The sequence below is a fragment of the Platichthys flesus genome, chromosome 10, assembly GCF_949316205.1.
Source record: "Platichthys flesus chromosome 10, fPlaFle2.1, whole genome shotgun sequence".
Lineage (NCBI taxonomy): Eukaryota > Metazoa > Chordata > Actinopteri > Pleuronectiformes > Pleuronectidae > Platichthys > Platichthys flesus.
This window is the reverse complement of record NC_084954.1, coordinates 1,329,622-1,344,841: the sequence shown is the minus strand read 5'-3', so window position 1 is coordinate 1,344,841 and position 15,220 is coordinate 1,329,622. Positions and strand designations below refer to the sequence as shown.

Below are 15,220 nucleotides of genomic sequence, written 5' to 3'. Positions count from 1 at the left end.
AAGATATAAAGAATTATGTTAAATACTCAGGAACAGAAACCGATTATGCAGATTTATTTTCTTCAAAATCAAAACTACGAATCAGTAAGGAAATGGCCCTCGGGCCCATGCAGCTCCTGATGAAGTGTCTGAGTAGATCACAGCTCTGTTATCACTGGATTAACCAGCACTGGGAGCAGAGGGATTCATTAATGTCTTATCTACATGTCAAACTCCAGAGTCAACCTGAACCTCTCATCTCCTGTTGTTGGAGTCAAACAACTGAGCTCAGGTTTCCTCGCTTCTTATCAATCTTCATCGCACTCAAGTCTTTATCTCCATAAAACAGCCAGATTAAATAATAAATAAAGAAAAACATCAGATATCAAATGAAAACAGGCAGATACCAAGGTTCAGTTCTGCTGCTGCTCTCAGGTCTAACAACGCCAAGTCTCAGCTAACAGAGAAGAGTTTAGTGTGTGTCTGTGTGTGTGGTTGTGTCTGTGTGTGTGTGTGTGTGCGTCAGAGGCCTCCACATACCTCCCCAGGATCTCCAGCAACTCAGCCACCCCGTTGAAGTGCTCCGTCTCATAAACAAAACTGCAGAGCGGCCGGAGGACAGAGGAGACAAAAGACAGAAGACAAGAAAAAGGTTACACAACTAAAACAAAAGAGCAAAGTTGGCAAAAGCAGAGGTGGTATTCACCAGCGTTCTGGGAAACCTCCTCCTTTGAGAAGTCAAGACTTCTTACAAGGATTTAGGAACCTTAGACGTTGACGCTGCCCATTACACTTTATTTTAAAAAGGTTTGATTTAAAATAAATAGAAATATCTTGTTCAGGCTGGAGATGCACTTGTTGTTAAAGTCATGTACACACGTGTTCAGAGTTCTGTGTAACATGCATCGTACACATCAAGTATATCTCCATCCTGATCACGGGCATTGACTGGACGAAGGCCCAATCATAGATTTGAATCTCTATTGAGACACGGTCACAGGGGAGTGAACCCCACCGACTTCAAACTGCTGAGTAGGCGACCTTAAAGAACTTCATGAACCATTTCCTCCTCTGCTTTAGAAACTGTTTCCACCTCAGCAGATCTCTAAAGGGCCGAGACGTTTGGTTAATAACTTTCATCTTCACCAGGATCTCCACTGTGAAGGAGAATTCTTAGAAAACATCTCAATTCTGAGAATTTCTTCATATTTCGTCCCCAGGAGCAGGAGGCTGCGAATGGTCTATAAATAAATCAGAGAAAAGACCCAAAAAAGACCAACAATTATTCATACACAAGCTGGGAACCAATACTAATCCACTCACCGTAGAAAAATATTATTGATCTGTTTTCGTATAAAAGCCCTCAGCCCCAGGAATTTGCCGTAGATTCTATGCAAGACTGTCTTCAGGTAGTCTCTCTCCCGAGGATCCTCGCTGTCAAACAACTCCAAGAGCTGGAGGGACGGAAGAGACACAGACGATCACACGTCTCGTCCAAAATCTAGAGACATTCACTTTACCATCATGTGTGACAAACTGCATCAAATCCTGGTATTTGCTGGTTAAACCAACAGAAGATCAAAACCCATTATGACCTGGTACCTGCGGACTGACGGAGCAACTCACCTGTAGGACAAACTTCTGGTCTATGTACTTTTTGGCAATGCTGGGCTGGAATTCCTGACTCTCCAAGAACCGGATGAAGAACTCGTATACCAACTGGAGAGGGATGAAGAAGAAGAAGAAGAAGAGAGGGTGGATGGGGAACAGACAGAGGACGGAGAGAAAAGTATTTATGTTAAAACAATAATTAAACGTCCTCCTCGTCTTTCACTGCCCACCTCCTTCCATCAACAAAACTCCAAACATGGACGGATCCTCTTAAAAAACTAGGGCCACCAAACTACCCCTGAAACACCGGGACTGGAGTCAAAGGAGAGGTAACGGCAGGTCAAAGGTCACGATAGGTAGGGAGGAGGGTGGAAGCAGGTACAGAAAAGAACATCAGGAGCGGCCTGAATGTGGACGATGAGGGACTTGGATGATTGGGAGAATCTGAAACATTTCTTATGACTTTGGAAAAGTTGTGTGCGAATGGGACAACGAAAAGAAAAAAGAGGTTTTACCAGGAAGCTTCTCCTTGAGATTTGCATCTCATTTCTAAAGGAGTCCTGGGCAGCAGGCACACAGAGAAGGAGGGGGGGACATGAGAGTCTCTAGACCTGGACCGTCACAGAGTATTAACAAACCCAGGAGCCAAATCCAACCAGCAGGTCAATGGCTGCAACGGTTAGTGTGTCTGTTGTGTTTTGTATTTAGAGAAATGTCCTAATTCTCACTGTCTCTCAGAGGGATATGGTGACAGGGTAAAGGGTCTGTTTCATAAAGATCTTTTCTAGTCTCATTCACTCGAGTCACAGTGAATCTATGGGCAGTTCTTTTCTATGAGAGGAAACTCGGGGTTGAGTATCTTGCCCAAGGACCCTTCAGCAGGCAGGTGGGGAAGACCGGACTCGAACCAGCCAAAGATATGAGAGAAAGCAACAACACGCTCGTGCCTAGCTTAGCATTAAACACAATGGTAAACTGTTAGTCTGGTCTAGACAAACCTAACGCTGGTTAATTCACATGCAGAGTCCAGTTTGTGTCACACGTCCACAAACTGGTCTAAACAACAACATGTGCAGTTACATCGTTAAACTGTTTAAATGAGATTAGTGAAGAAAAATATAAACATCCTAAACATGTAAAGAAGTTTCCTTTAGTCTAAATGTAAAGTTTAATAAACTGGAACCAGACATTTTCTTATCCCAAAAGTGGAAACAGAGGCTGAATGGATTATTTTGGTCACAACTGGTTTTGTGCTGTTTGTTATCTTCCAACTAAAAGCTGGGCTCAGCCACTGTAACTGGAAACACTGGTTTAGCAGAAGCTGCACAGGAGATGTTCAGCTGGTCACACGTTGTCGTTTCTGATCCTCAGTTTGTGTATCACTCAAACAAGAAACAACGTGTTCATTGACCAACGCACACCAACAGTAGTGTGTTTGTGTTTACCTGTAAGTGCGGCCAGGAGGCCTCGAGCGTGGGCTCGTCCTCCTCAGGGTCAAACTCGTTACTGTCGCTGGGCGGAAGGGTCCGGAATATGTTGTGAGACACCTGGAGGACGACAACACAGAGGACACGTCAACAAGTGAGAGGGATTGTGTGAATGAAGACGACTCACGATCAAGTGATGAGCAGACGGGAAGACATCAGTTCAAATAACAGACCTCTACACGGTGACTCTGTGTGTGTTTGTGTGTTTGTGTGCGAGTGTGCGACCTCCTCACCATTTTGACGACGTCCGGGTAGGCCTGCTCTGTCAGGTAGCCCCGGCTGACGGTCACGTAGTCCACCAGCTCGTTGAGCGTGGAGCGCTTGTACTCCTTCATCTTGAGGTCCGACAGCGTGTCCATGAAGTCAAAGACAGTACAGCACTGCTGCAGCTTCTTCAGGAACAGCTCGGGCTGCTCCGGCGCTGGCACGTCTGATCCACGGGGAGAGGAAGACCAGTTAGTTTAATGAAGAAGACACTGGTTGGATTTGACTCCATTTAATGATCAAAAGACAACAAGCAACCAATCTTCATATTTGTATTCATTCTTTATTATTCATGTATTTATTGTCACACATGCTGTTGATTCGTTTGTGCAGTTCTTCCATTTCCTTTCTCTCCTGCTTTCCTCTTTTAGAATTCATTGATTTGAATACTTTTCCCGTTATTGAGCCTTAAGCAGCAATTTGCTCGTTTTACACGAGGCTCTCTCTTCTGTCGCTGACGAAGCGGTTTCCCTTCACGGGAAGTGACTTGTTCACCAGCAGCAGAGCTCCACTGTTTGATCAACAGAAGATGGAGCGGGTGGTTGGTGTGAGCAGCAAAGAAACATGTCCATTGTCCCTGTAGCTCTGCAGGAGAGTGTGACGACCTCGTTATGGAGCAGCGAGTGCATGTACAACCAGAACCCGGCAGCAGGTGTGTGTCTGTGTGTGTGTTTGTGTGTGGCTGCACAGCGACAGACGAGGTGGGGGGGTTGCACAGAGTTCAGAGCTGCAGGGACACGCTTCATGCTCGTCCCTGTTCGTCACAACTGAAGACCTGATCTTCACGTCCCAGCAGGACCGGCTGATTATTATATAAGAGATAAGCTGCTGCTGCTCGGAAGGCAGTGTGTGTGTGTGTGTGTGTGTCTGTGGAAATTACACTTCAAAGTGCTTGTTAATTTGATTTCTACTGCACAAATCTGGATATAAATTAATGAGAAACTTTGCAAGTAACCAAGAAATGACCTTTTCAACTCGTCCTAATCTGAGAGTTGTTGATTAATTGATTTATAGTCACTCCAGGGATCTGGTAAATAGTGAGCAGGAGTAAGAATGAAAAGAATTGGAACGGGGGATGCAAACCCTGCACATACGTTGTATAAAGGCTTTCTTACACACACAGGGACACACAACACACACACACACACACTACATGAACTACATGTGATCCATCAAATCTGATATGATAAATGATTTATTGTTGACCGCTCTCCCTCACACAGACACATTGACCCTTGTGTCACAGTCAGAGGACCAATCGGCAGCGCCCACAGGAAACACTCCTGTGTCTGTGGCCTATTAAAACATCCATACGTTTTTTACCATCCTTGACAGACAAGAAGAATTCATCATCAGCCTGGTAGTGAAGACTTCCTAGACAGCCCTATTTAGTTCAAAACCCGATTCAACAAGTTGGAATGAAAAGGTTCAACTCTCTTCCTGAAGCTCTGACCATCCACAGAGAAAGAGCTGTTTCCTGTCCTGGGAAACAAACCTGAGCAGATCTCATCAAGCACATTGAAAGTGATTATACTGAACGTGTTTTAATCCAAATGCCACTAGTTGCTCACGACCTGCTGAACTCCTGCTTCAGCTCAGCGAGGCTGCGTCCAGCCAGGCCAGCACCAAACAAACCCAAACCCAGACTGACTGGAGGGAGTCCTGACCAGGTTCTACAGGCTCTAACCAGCTCCAGAAACATATTTCATTCTCTTGACTTTTACAACCAGTGCTGAGAGAATCATCTTCAGTCTGATTTCTGTTTTCTATCATCTAGAATGAACACACGATGGTTTAATGCCTCCATCAACCAGTGCAGTTCCCGTCTGCATACGTTTGTTGTCATACGGTCTTGTTCTGCTCCGTGTCAGACTTTTTAAAACTCAGACCAAGTCCCTCAGGTGACGTTTCTCCTCTTCTAGCTACGAGCTCACGGTTTGTATATCCTCCTTCCACTGTTCAGCGTCACGTTCACTCTCTGACATATTTGTTTGTTCTGCCCTCATGCAAATTCCCTGCAGGCACCTGTGTGACCATCCAAACTACGAAGACCAATCATGAAGAACTAGAATAAACTGGTCTAATAAATTACACCGTCCTAGAAACCAAGCAGCTGGTGAACAGCTCCAAGTATCAAAGTGCAAATATGTCAGCTTCAAACTTTATGACACAGACAAGCCCATAAAACTGATATGAATTAAAAAGAATGTGCACAGCCTGCGTTCCCGTAGCAGGCGTATTGTGTAATGTAGAAATTAAAAAGATGTGTGTGCACCAGCAGCTTCAAGGTCTGTGTGTCATGCTCAAAAACACGGGGACATATTCTGTAGGCTTGTGTGCAAAACTACAACAAGAGTAAAATAAAAGTGAGAAAAAGTAATGTAAAGATGTAAGTCGTGCTACATTATTAAACTCTATTCACGCTTATGTAAAAGTAAGCAAATCTGTGGTGTGACGTTTTCACAGAGCAGCAGACATGAGCCCAGATACACAACCAGAGTACTAAATGCCCACTTGTTATAGTTGTATAAAGTGTGTTTGAGTGTGTGTTCTGGTTCATCTTCCTCTAGATACAGTGGTGTTACAGTACACTGTAGTGCATCACAGTAATTAGCGCCTGCAGGATCTGGGGTCTGCTGGTGCTGCAGGAGCCCCGGGCCCCGCAGGAGCCCCGGGTCTCGGGACCCTGCGGCTCCGCTGCTATAGGAGCATGTGCACGGTCTTAAAGGAAGCTATTAATAGACAGATAATCACACAGGACTCAGTAATCCCCCTGCAGAGACACAGAGAGAGAGCAGAGCTAACCGGCTTGCAGCAGGCGACTGAGTCGAGTGAGGAACAAAGGGACTGAACTGCTGAGTGCACAGAGAAGAGGGAGTGACTGTGTTTAAGAATGAAAGTGTATGTCCGGCCTAGAATGTCCCAAAATCTGCCCTTCATACACATCAGAGAGAACCTTAGAACAGAAACACACACAGTAAAAAGAAAGGCACACATACAAACACACACACACACACAAACAAACAAACACAGACAGATGATATATCAGCACAGGGAGCCGCCTGTCAAGCTGTTGAATTCACAAATCAAACACCTGCACAGGATTATTTTGCTCACCAGTACATGAAGGGAGGGAATCAGTGGCTAATGGTTCATAATGGAGAAGTTAAAAGTGGCAGTTGAAATATTTGATGATCAGCATTACTTGTTTAGATATTCAAAAAAAGTCATATTTATACACCACACACATTAAGCTCTCCCTCAGGTGATGTGATGTGCAGCTGGACTCGGTGTGGATGACAGTTTAACCTCTAAACATCACGTGAAGGTGTAAATAGAGAACAAAACAAACACGTGAGTTTGACTGAAGAGGAAAAACTCAGAGCTGTGCGATACTCAAAGTAATTAGAGCAAAACCCAGCATTAGAATAATATATTGATATTATAATTGACCTCTTCAGTCCTAATCATCATTTTAGTTGCCTAAGGCTCAATGCGTCGTTTGTGTAGCAGTAAAAGAGTGTGCGTCTGTTAAACAGGCGTTTTCTAAGAGCCTCAGTCTGACCAGCTAGTGTTTCCTCTACACACGTGATTAAAGGAAACCAGTGCAAATTCACTGGGTGAATATTCAGAGAAATTTGTGTTGGCTTCTCTCCATGTTGGACAGCAACAGGCCACGCCCTCGACTCGCTGGTTCCCAGTGTCAAACCACATCAACACACCTGAGGCTTCCACCAGGAAGCTGTCGTGAGAACAGAAAACAAGCTTCTTCTAAAATCACAGAAAGGACAAGACTGGAAAATGATTTCAAAATCACGCTTGGTATTTGTGCGGCCACAGGAAGTGCTGTGATACAATATGAATAAACTGTGAATAGACTGGGACTCTGGGATTCTGATAACAGCACGTTCATGCAGTTTGAGACAGAAAGCTGCAACCACACAACCACACAACCACACAACCACACAACCACACAACCACACAGGCAGATTACAACGGGCACTGCACTGGTTTATTATGAATTCAACTGACCAGACCGATGTGACCTGATCCCCAAGCTCTCCATGACTGAAACTACCCATATCACTGAGGGCATTTACTTCTACCATCCATCTTTATCCCCAAATCCATTTAGCTCACACAAATGTGATGTTTCTCTTTTAATCCAGCGGCCACTGTGACCACTGTACGAGTCACTGATCCGCTGAGCCAGCCGTCATTTAGAGGATTACCATGGCTCCATCGCAGAGGCAACAGCTAGCGGACATCACTCAGTGAAACGTGGGCTTTATCAGCATCTGTGTCAGCTGGACCAGAGAGGAGTCAGCGGTCGACTCCATTACAGGATTGTCTCCGCTTGCTTTCTGTGGTTTCACATTTTCTGTCCAGCCTCGACTTCACGATGGGTTGAGGGTATTTGTGGGAATTACAGGCCTCATGTGTTTTAGTCCAGTGAAGGGCCACATGTTATTTATTGGAGAGGAAACAGCCAATCAGAGCTTTGTCATCTTTCTCTTATTGATCATTGACCCCAATAAAAGGCAAAGAAAATGACCTGGTCAGAACCAGGAAGTTTTAATCATGTCATTGATGAGTCATTGTGAAGAATGTTGATCTGACAGTATGAGATCTGCACACCCAGGTGATATCCAATTTTCATTATTTTCTAGATTAGGATGATTAATAGAAATGACATATTAATTGTTAAGAAACGATTGTGAGTTGTAGCCCTGTATTAAATGACCATATATCTCTGGGCAAAGGGAGAAACCGAGCTGCTGCACATGGACCTGAGCTGTCAGAACACGTCCACTGCTATATGAAAACATGGAGTAGAGATTGAAGATGATCACCAGACTATAAAGGCTTCACTATTGCTCATGAATCAAACCGGTCTCATATCAACGCGACTATTCTGAGATGCTTTACGAGTGCGGTGCCGGCCGGTGGAAACACTGATGCTCCGGCTGCCGCAGTCCAGGCCTGGTTTCCCTCTCTCTCTCTCTCTCTCTCTCTCTCTATTCCTGCTCTGTCCCTCGGCCAGGGAAGACACTCTCATTAGCGCTCCCCTGGCAGAGGAAGAGAGAAGTCGCGGCTCCTTAATTAACGGTGGAAAAAAGCTTAAAGACTCGCAGCACCAGAGACAGAGCAGCAGCACGGCTCGCCACAGGAGCTCCGTTAACGTGAGCCAATTACATGACAGCATTTACCTGCTGATCACAGGTCAGACTGGAGCAGCTCACATGTGTACACATCCCATTTCAGGAGCAAATACTAATCGGTTGTTTTAAAGTTGTGGTGTGTGTTTGTCATCTTAAATCTATCATCAAGTATTAGATACAGAGTGTAGTAAATCAATCATGACACATTACTGTATGTATGATGATACACACCTGCTCCTGATACTACACAACTGCAAAAAGCCATAAGCATCCCTACTGGCTAACAGCTTCAGTGTAGTATTAAATGACCCCTGCATGAACTTAAAGCACCCCCCCCCCCCCCCCACATGTATATATAAGGGCACTGCTTAGGCCAGGTCAAACACGGATCACACACAGTGCAGCAAAGACAAAGAAACACTTGAGGAACAATAAGAACAGACATTAAGAAGAAAGAACAAAATGACTGAGTTCAAATTTAAGTACTTAAAATCTGCAGTTTCTGCCTCAACACGTGTCTGTGGGTCTCATTGAAGTTGACCTTTGACCTTAAGGATCTTATTAAACATTTTAATTAAATTGTGTCCTAATAAACAGAAGACTTGAGTTCACAGGGACTTTGACCTTTGACCCTTAAACTCTAATCAACTCGTCCTTGTGAATGTTTGTGTAATTAAATTCTCTCCGGACATTCTTGATACTCTGGATATTCTTGTTTATTCAAGTTCAATATTTGGTTATTTTTCTTCATAGTTCTTTATAATAAAGTTTCTGGTTAAACTGTAACACATCAAATATCTTCAGATCTCTCCCTCACGTCCGCTCCGTCAGTCGGGCTCTAACTTCAACTGTGTTGTAGCTTCTAAAAAAAGAAAGTTATTTGTGTGTATTATGGAAAACACTTCACTGCTGCGCTCCACTATTCAAAGCTCGTTGTGTTACGCAGGCAGCGCTGCAGAGACTTCAGTGGAAACACACGTCCTGGAAGAGACGCATGGGGGGGGGTGTAAGATGACCAGGAGACCAACTCCTTCAGAACAGTCCACACACACTCAGTGTAAAGGGGAAAGCCCCTTGACTCTAACAGCAGTGTGTGTGTGTGTGTGTGTGTGTGTGTGTGTGCGTGCGTGCGTGCGGGTGTGCTTGCATGCGTGGGCGAGCAGGCTTGAGTTACGGCAGGAGAGAGAGAGAGAGAGAGAGAGCTGCTCCAACAGATGGACTCAGCAGGGGACTGAACCCGGCCTAAAGGTCAGTGTGTAGGATGTCATGTGCCGGCTGAGACCGTATTGTGTATGTACACAAACTCCATGTTCCCAGTCGTCATATAACGGTATCAACAGAGGATGTTAAAGGGATAGTTCACAGAAAGATGTAAATTCACTCTTCGTCCACTCAGCACTGTGTCACTGGACGGGTGGGTGAAGTGTTTGAGTCCACAAAACACTTCTGGAGTCTCGGGGGTTAAACATCCAAGTGTCCACAAGCCCAAGCGTTCATAGACGACTTCAATACTTCAATATTCGTCTCTATATATATTACAATCAATGTTTTGCTGGTCGGGACAGACATGGATGTAAACTGCAACTTGACGGAGGCTCAACAATCGCAGGGCGGCGGTTTTTAGTTTAATCATTAACAGAATAATTTGTGCCAGTGAGCCACAGTTCAAGTTAATCAAACACACACACATATCAAATGAAGTCTCCTGTTAATGATTCAGCTGATGACGGCCATTAAAACACATTCAATTGACTGATCAGCTCTTGCTGTGGAGAATAACTGACTTTGTGGTGGAGTTGCATCTTAAGGTTCTGGCTCCGAGTTAAGAGCCAAACGTCCTCGACAATAAACTGAAGACGTCTTTATACTGGGTTTCCTCTCCCAGCAGTCACCGCTCCTCACTCTACTGGGCCTATAAGCCATTGAGGTTAAACATTACATAAAGGATTACAGCGACAAGAGATGACAAACGCTGACTGTCACAACATCTGTTCGCTCCTCAGAGCGGGAACACGACATGACCCAGCAACATGGCCTCAACCAGCGGCCCATGCAAATATCCACAGGAAGCTGGCCCAGGACCAGCTGCTCGACCGCCGTGATGCTGGGATGTTGACATCCACATGTATGTACTGTGCTAAACACACCACACAACGCAGAGGGCCACGTGCCTCCTGCTACAAGTGGAGAGCTACAGGTTCAATTCAAGTTCAAGGTTTATTTGTATTTTCTCTGAGTGTTAGTAGAGACACAACTCTGTGTTCTGGACGTTTCCTCATTCCCTCACTGAGAACCTGACATCTGGAGATTTAAACGCTTTTCAAGCCGAACGTCATCATTTCTAAATTCAATCAGCAACGTGACAACGAGCCCAAACACACGGCTCCAAAGAGCCATGAAGAACCAGGAGACCAGATGGTGTGGTCCCCACAGAGCCCTGATCCCAGCCTCATGGAGTCGGGCTGGGATCTGAGACGACGTCCACACAACAACTGAGACAACTTCTCCCAAACGCTGGGGGAACACAAGGGAAACCATCTTTATAAGACTGAACACGTGTCACCTCGTACATATACAATATGCTGCAGTGTTGTTGTGTCACTTTGAGGTGTAGACACAGTGAAGGCATCACAGATACATGATGTGCATGAAGTGCAGGAGCTCTTGGTATCGATCACCCTCACAAACACATATGATATCATCACCTGGAGAACGTCTCACATCATCTTCCATCAGCTCCTGATCCCATAGACCAGTCAAACCAGTCAAACATCTGATCTGGTTTCCTCTTTCAAAAACGACACACAGTCGGACTTTAAGGATTAAACAACAGTTCAATCTGTTGGCCACTCGTTGATAGACTCATCTTTATTGTGTTTTATTATTCTCTGTTCCGTGTGACTGACCTGTGGTCGATTTAGACTTCAGACAGCAGAGTTGTTAACGCACTGACGTCAGACTCTGATATTGTGAAAACAAATCGTGACAGTTAAATATCCAGAGAAAGTGACAGAACTAAAGGCCCAGTCGAAAGAGTACAGAACTACGTCTACAGTACAGATATGTACAGGCCCTGTGTAGGCTTCGATTTGTGTAATGGAATAACTCCAACGTGTGTATATATATATATATATGTCCCAGATCCAAACTCCCTGTGCCCTCCTTAGCTCCGTGTTCTCAGGTCTCATATAAGCGTGTCTGCAAGGCGCCAGGCCGCTGTCAATCATTACCACACGTCGTGGTCCAGGGTGAACTTTGCACCAGCTCCTGCGGCCGACACCACGGCAGATGGAAGAGCCACAGAGGGAGGAACAAGGTGTCGCAGGTACTAAAGAGAAACTATGATACCAGCTCAGGGACCGACACAAGCTGTTTGCAATATTTACTTTTGAGGAGCTTCTGATGACAGTGAATCTTTTCCACATGGCATGGAGCTCAGACACAAGCAGCAGCAGCCTGTGGTTTGTGTTCTTCTGCCGTTGTGTTGCTGGAGTCGGGTGTGAACACTCTCTGGGGTTAGAGGTCACATTCCCTCTGTACAGGTCAACGAATTAACATTTCATAAAAAGAACCTCCAGTTTTCTTGTGTCAAAGTTTCTATTTCTACTCCAGTTGTTAATAATGCTTGTGTTGATTTATAATTTCTTCCATGAAGAGACATTTTCTACACATTACTGTAAATCATCAGATGATATCAGTGTCACATGATGCACTCAAATTAATGAATTGTATATAGGAGGATTTGATTAAATCAACAAACAACTTGTGATTCAGGTGATTTCTCAAACAAGGCACTGGTTCTAGATTTCAAATGTGAATATGTTCTGGTTTTGATGGTCATGTATTGTTGAAAGAGAAAATCTTTGGGTTTTGATCTGTAGGTCTGAGAAAACAAGACACTTTAAAACATCCCCTCCAGTTCCCAGTAAACTTGATGGTTACTTTTTATGACTTGATAACAGACAGATATAATATAACTGGGGGAAAAAAACCATCGGAAACATTTATAGTGGCAGAGCAGTGTTGTCTGACAGGTCACAGGTCACAGGTTCGAACCCTGTGACAGCTGCTGTGTCAGAGCATCATCACAAAAGACAAAGACGTCCTTCACGGGTCCAGGTGAGCTCGCCGCTCACAGGACTCACATAGCAGGGATTCCTCCAGCTGTGAATCAAACTCAACACAACGGAGCGTCCTTCACTTCAGCTCACTCAGCACCTTCTGCTGCCGAGTCTCCACAACACAGGTCAACGTGTGGAGCCGGTTGTGTGCCGTCAGTCAGCACATGCTAATCTTCACCAGCCTGAGCCGGGTTATGGTTTTGTTTAGATTTTATCTACTGGAGCCGGAGAGAAACTTCAACGCTTCATTTCCCCCAAGAATGATTAACTTCAACTAAAAACCACGAAGGTCCCGAACTAAGACTTATTCTGAGTAATCCAAACATCTGTTTATTTGTAAAGTATTTATTAGCCCAAATTAAATGTAAACAAACTACGTCCATCAGATTCTTATCAAACAGTCTTAATATTCCCTGCTTTGTCTGTCCAGGACTTCAAGTCAAACAAAAATCGAAATAAAATGAAAAAAACGTATACAGAAAAACAATGATCATAATTCTTCTGAAGATTGATTTGCTGTAGTCGCTTGCTGGTCACATGGTTATTGATTTTAAATCTATAAATATTTCATACTGCAGCTCTTGTACAGTCACTTGTCTTTACTAGTTGATCAGCAACAGGATTTGCTGCTATTCTGTTTTATATTTTTATCAAATAAATGTTAAACTGAAAAAAACAAGCTTTGCTTAAAAAAACTTGTGCAGCGAGAAACTGTGGCAAAGATATTCCGACCTGTCCAGTTAATTAACGGTCGGTGCTCTAATTAGTGAAACGCTTCATGTTGGACGTGTTCCAGCCGAGGAGATGGAAGCTCAGCGGGGCCAAACTTCACTTCAGGAATCTTTCAAGAGCAAAAGGGGGATTTCTTGGTGAACTCTGGGTTCTTTGCGATTTGGCGCCAGTTTCAACTCAGAACAGGTTTGATGTTCATCCAGAGACTGAATCCAGCGTCTCAAATGACGATATGTGCTCTACTACAACACTTCTCTCCCATGGGGAACCGAGAGGATGAAATGTGCTCGTTCTGCCAGTGCACTTTCCATTGAGCGCTCAGCCAGTGAAAACACTCGTCTTCTGTTACCAGTCCATTTTAAGTCCACCTTTCCATCTGCCTCACACACACATGACAGGCTGGGCCGGCTGCTGGGAGCGACAGCCCTTGACAGCAGGGGCTAACTTTAACACTCCATGCTCCCGTGCTAGCAACTATGCGCTCCCCCCCCCACTACACCCGCACAAAAACAACTGTCACTCACTCAATCGAGTCGCCGCTCCCTCTTAGGCACCGACGGTAGCAAGCGACAGTCATGGACGTCGCCGGATCGGTCGATTTGAGCCAAACATGTGGACAACAGAGGTTCTGCGGAGCCACGCTCTTCGTGTGGCTGGTTTGAAGCGAGTGGGGCTGGAGAAATGTAAAGAGACACCTCCTGTATCAGGTTGCTCCTGAGGGGAGGACGTGGAGGAGGAGGGGGGCAAGGCAGCGGGTCGGTGGGCTTCATTGGTCGAACAGAGGAAGCCGCGGAGGGAGGCCAGGGGCGGGCGGCACAGCATTGTACACCTCGCTCTCTCTTTCTATTTTTTTGCTCCTGTCTTTTTTAAAGCCTGCTGCTCAGGGAGGTCCGAGGCAGATGGGCCGTCCTGCACCAGGAGGCTGTGAGCCGGACACGTTACAGGAGCCCAGTTCGGGTTGAGGATGCAGACAGAACATTCAGCCACTGGAGGCTGAGCCCACTGGGTCTGGGTCTGAAGCGGTTCTATTCTCCAACGGGCTTTCGTCTCGCTTTCCCAGTTTGTGCCACAGCGTCTCTGAGGGGACGGAGCTGGATGCAGGGACGTCCTAGCAGCTAGTGTCAGTCTGGGGGGAGAAGAGAGCTCCTCCAGGAGAGCTGGGAGAAACAAGAAGACGGGAACCTGAGCTTCTCTAATCGCTCCTCACACGATGGTGGACTTCTTATTAACTGAGGTGTTTTCAGTTTCCTGGGGACGAGGTAACAGACACAGGAAACGTCTCCGCTGGGTTTTCTATGAACGAACACAACTTCTCACTTGAATGTTTTTTGTTGATGCCTTTTGTTTGGGGGGGGGGGGTTGCTTTGACTGGGATACACTTTATTATATTAATTCATATTCAATTCAGAAAGAACCACAAATATTGATCAAAGGTATGATGTCATATGTTGGAAGGAGCCTACAAGTCTTAATTTAATGTTTTTACCTTAATAACAAATGTGGTGCTTCATGAAATCTAAAAAAGGTAACAAAACAAACATGGAGGGTCGTTTAAAGTTTTAGCAAGCTTAACTTTACTACTTTACACTAGAAAAGATAAATAAAAGGAATGGGATGATCAGACCAGGAGCTGGGTTTGTGTTTAGCCGTTGCCTGACGGAAACTGTCTCCTCTTCCTCCTCTTCCTCCTCTTCCTCTGCTACAGAACATTTAAGAGATTCCTAATCCTTCCTCCAGGTTTCCCACCAGCTTCGTTCCCTCTCTCTCTCTCTCTTTATTCCTCCCTCGTCCTACCTCCCTAAGCGACCATCCCTGTGGAGACACTTAATGAAGCCTCAGCTATGTCTCCAACTGTCACCGGGAT

The 15,220-nt window shown here is 45.1% G+C and overlaps 1 protein-coding gene across 2 annotated transcripts in view; it reads right to left on the bottom strand.

Annotated features, from left to right (window-relative positions):
• The window catches only part of ppp2r5eb (protein phosphatase 2, regulatory subunit B', epsilon isoform b), a 29,988-nt gene that overhangs the window by 5,959 nt on the left and 8,809 nt on the right, over positions 1–15,220 (bottom strand). The window contains exons 1-6 of one of the 2 annotated variants that reach the window (XM_062396996.1): positions 13,881–14,039; positions 3,311–3,507; positions 3,036–3,137; positions 1,606–1,698; positions 1,303–1,433; positions 520–579 (exon numbers count right to left, since the gene is read on the bottom strand). In XM_062396996.1, coding sequence (XP_062252980.1) covers positions 520–579; positions 1,303–1,433; positions 1,606–1,698; positions 3,036–3,137; positions 3,311–3,436 — 512 coding nt within the window. In that variant the 5' untranslated portion in view covers positions 3,437–3,507; positions 13,881–14,039. Of the gene's footprint in view, positions 1–519; positions 580–1,302; positions 1,434–1,605; positions 1,699–3,035; positions 3,138–3,310; positions 3,508–13,880; positions 14,040–15,220 lie in introns of those variants that run through there. The other variant, XM_062396995.1, reaches the window with a different exon arrangement.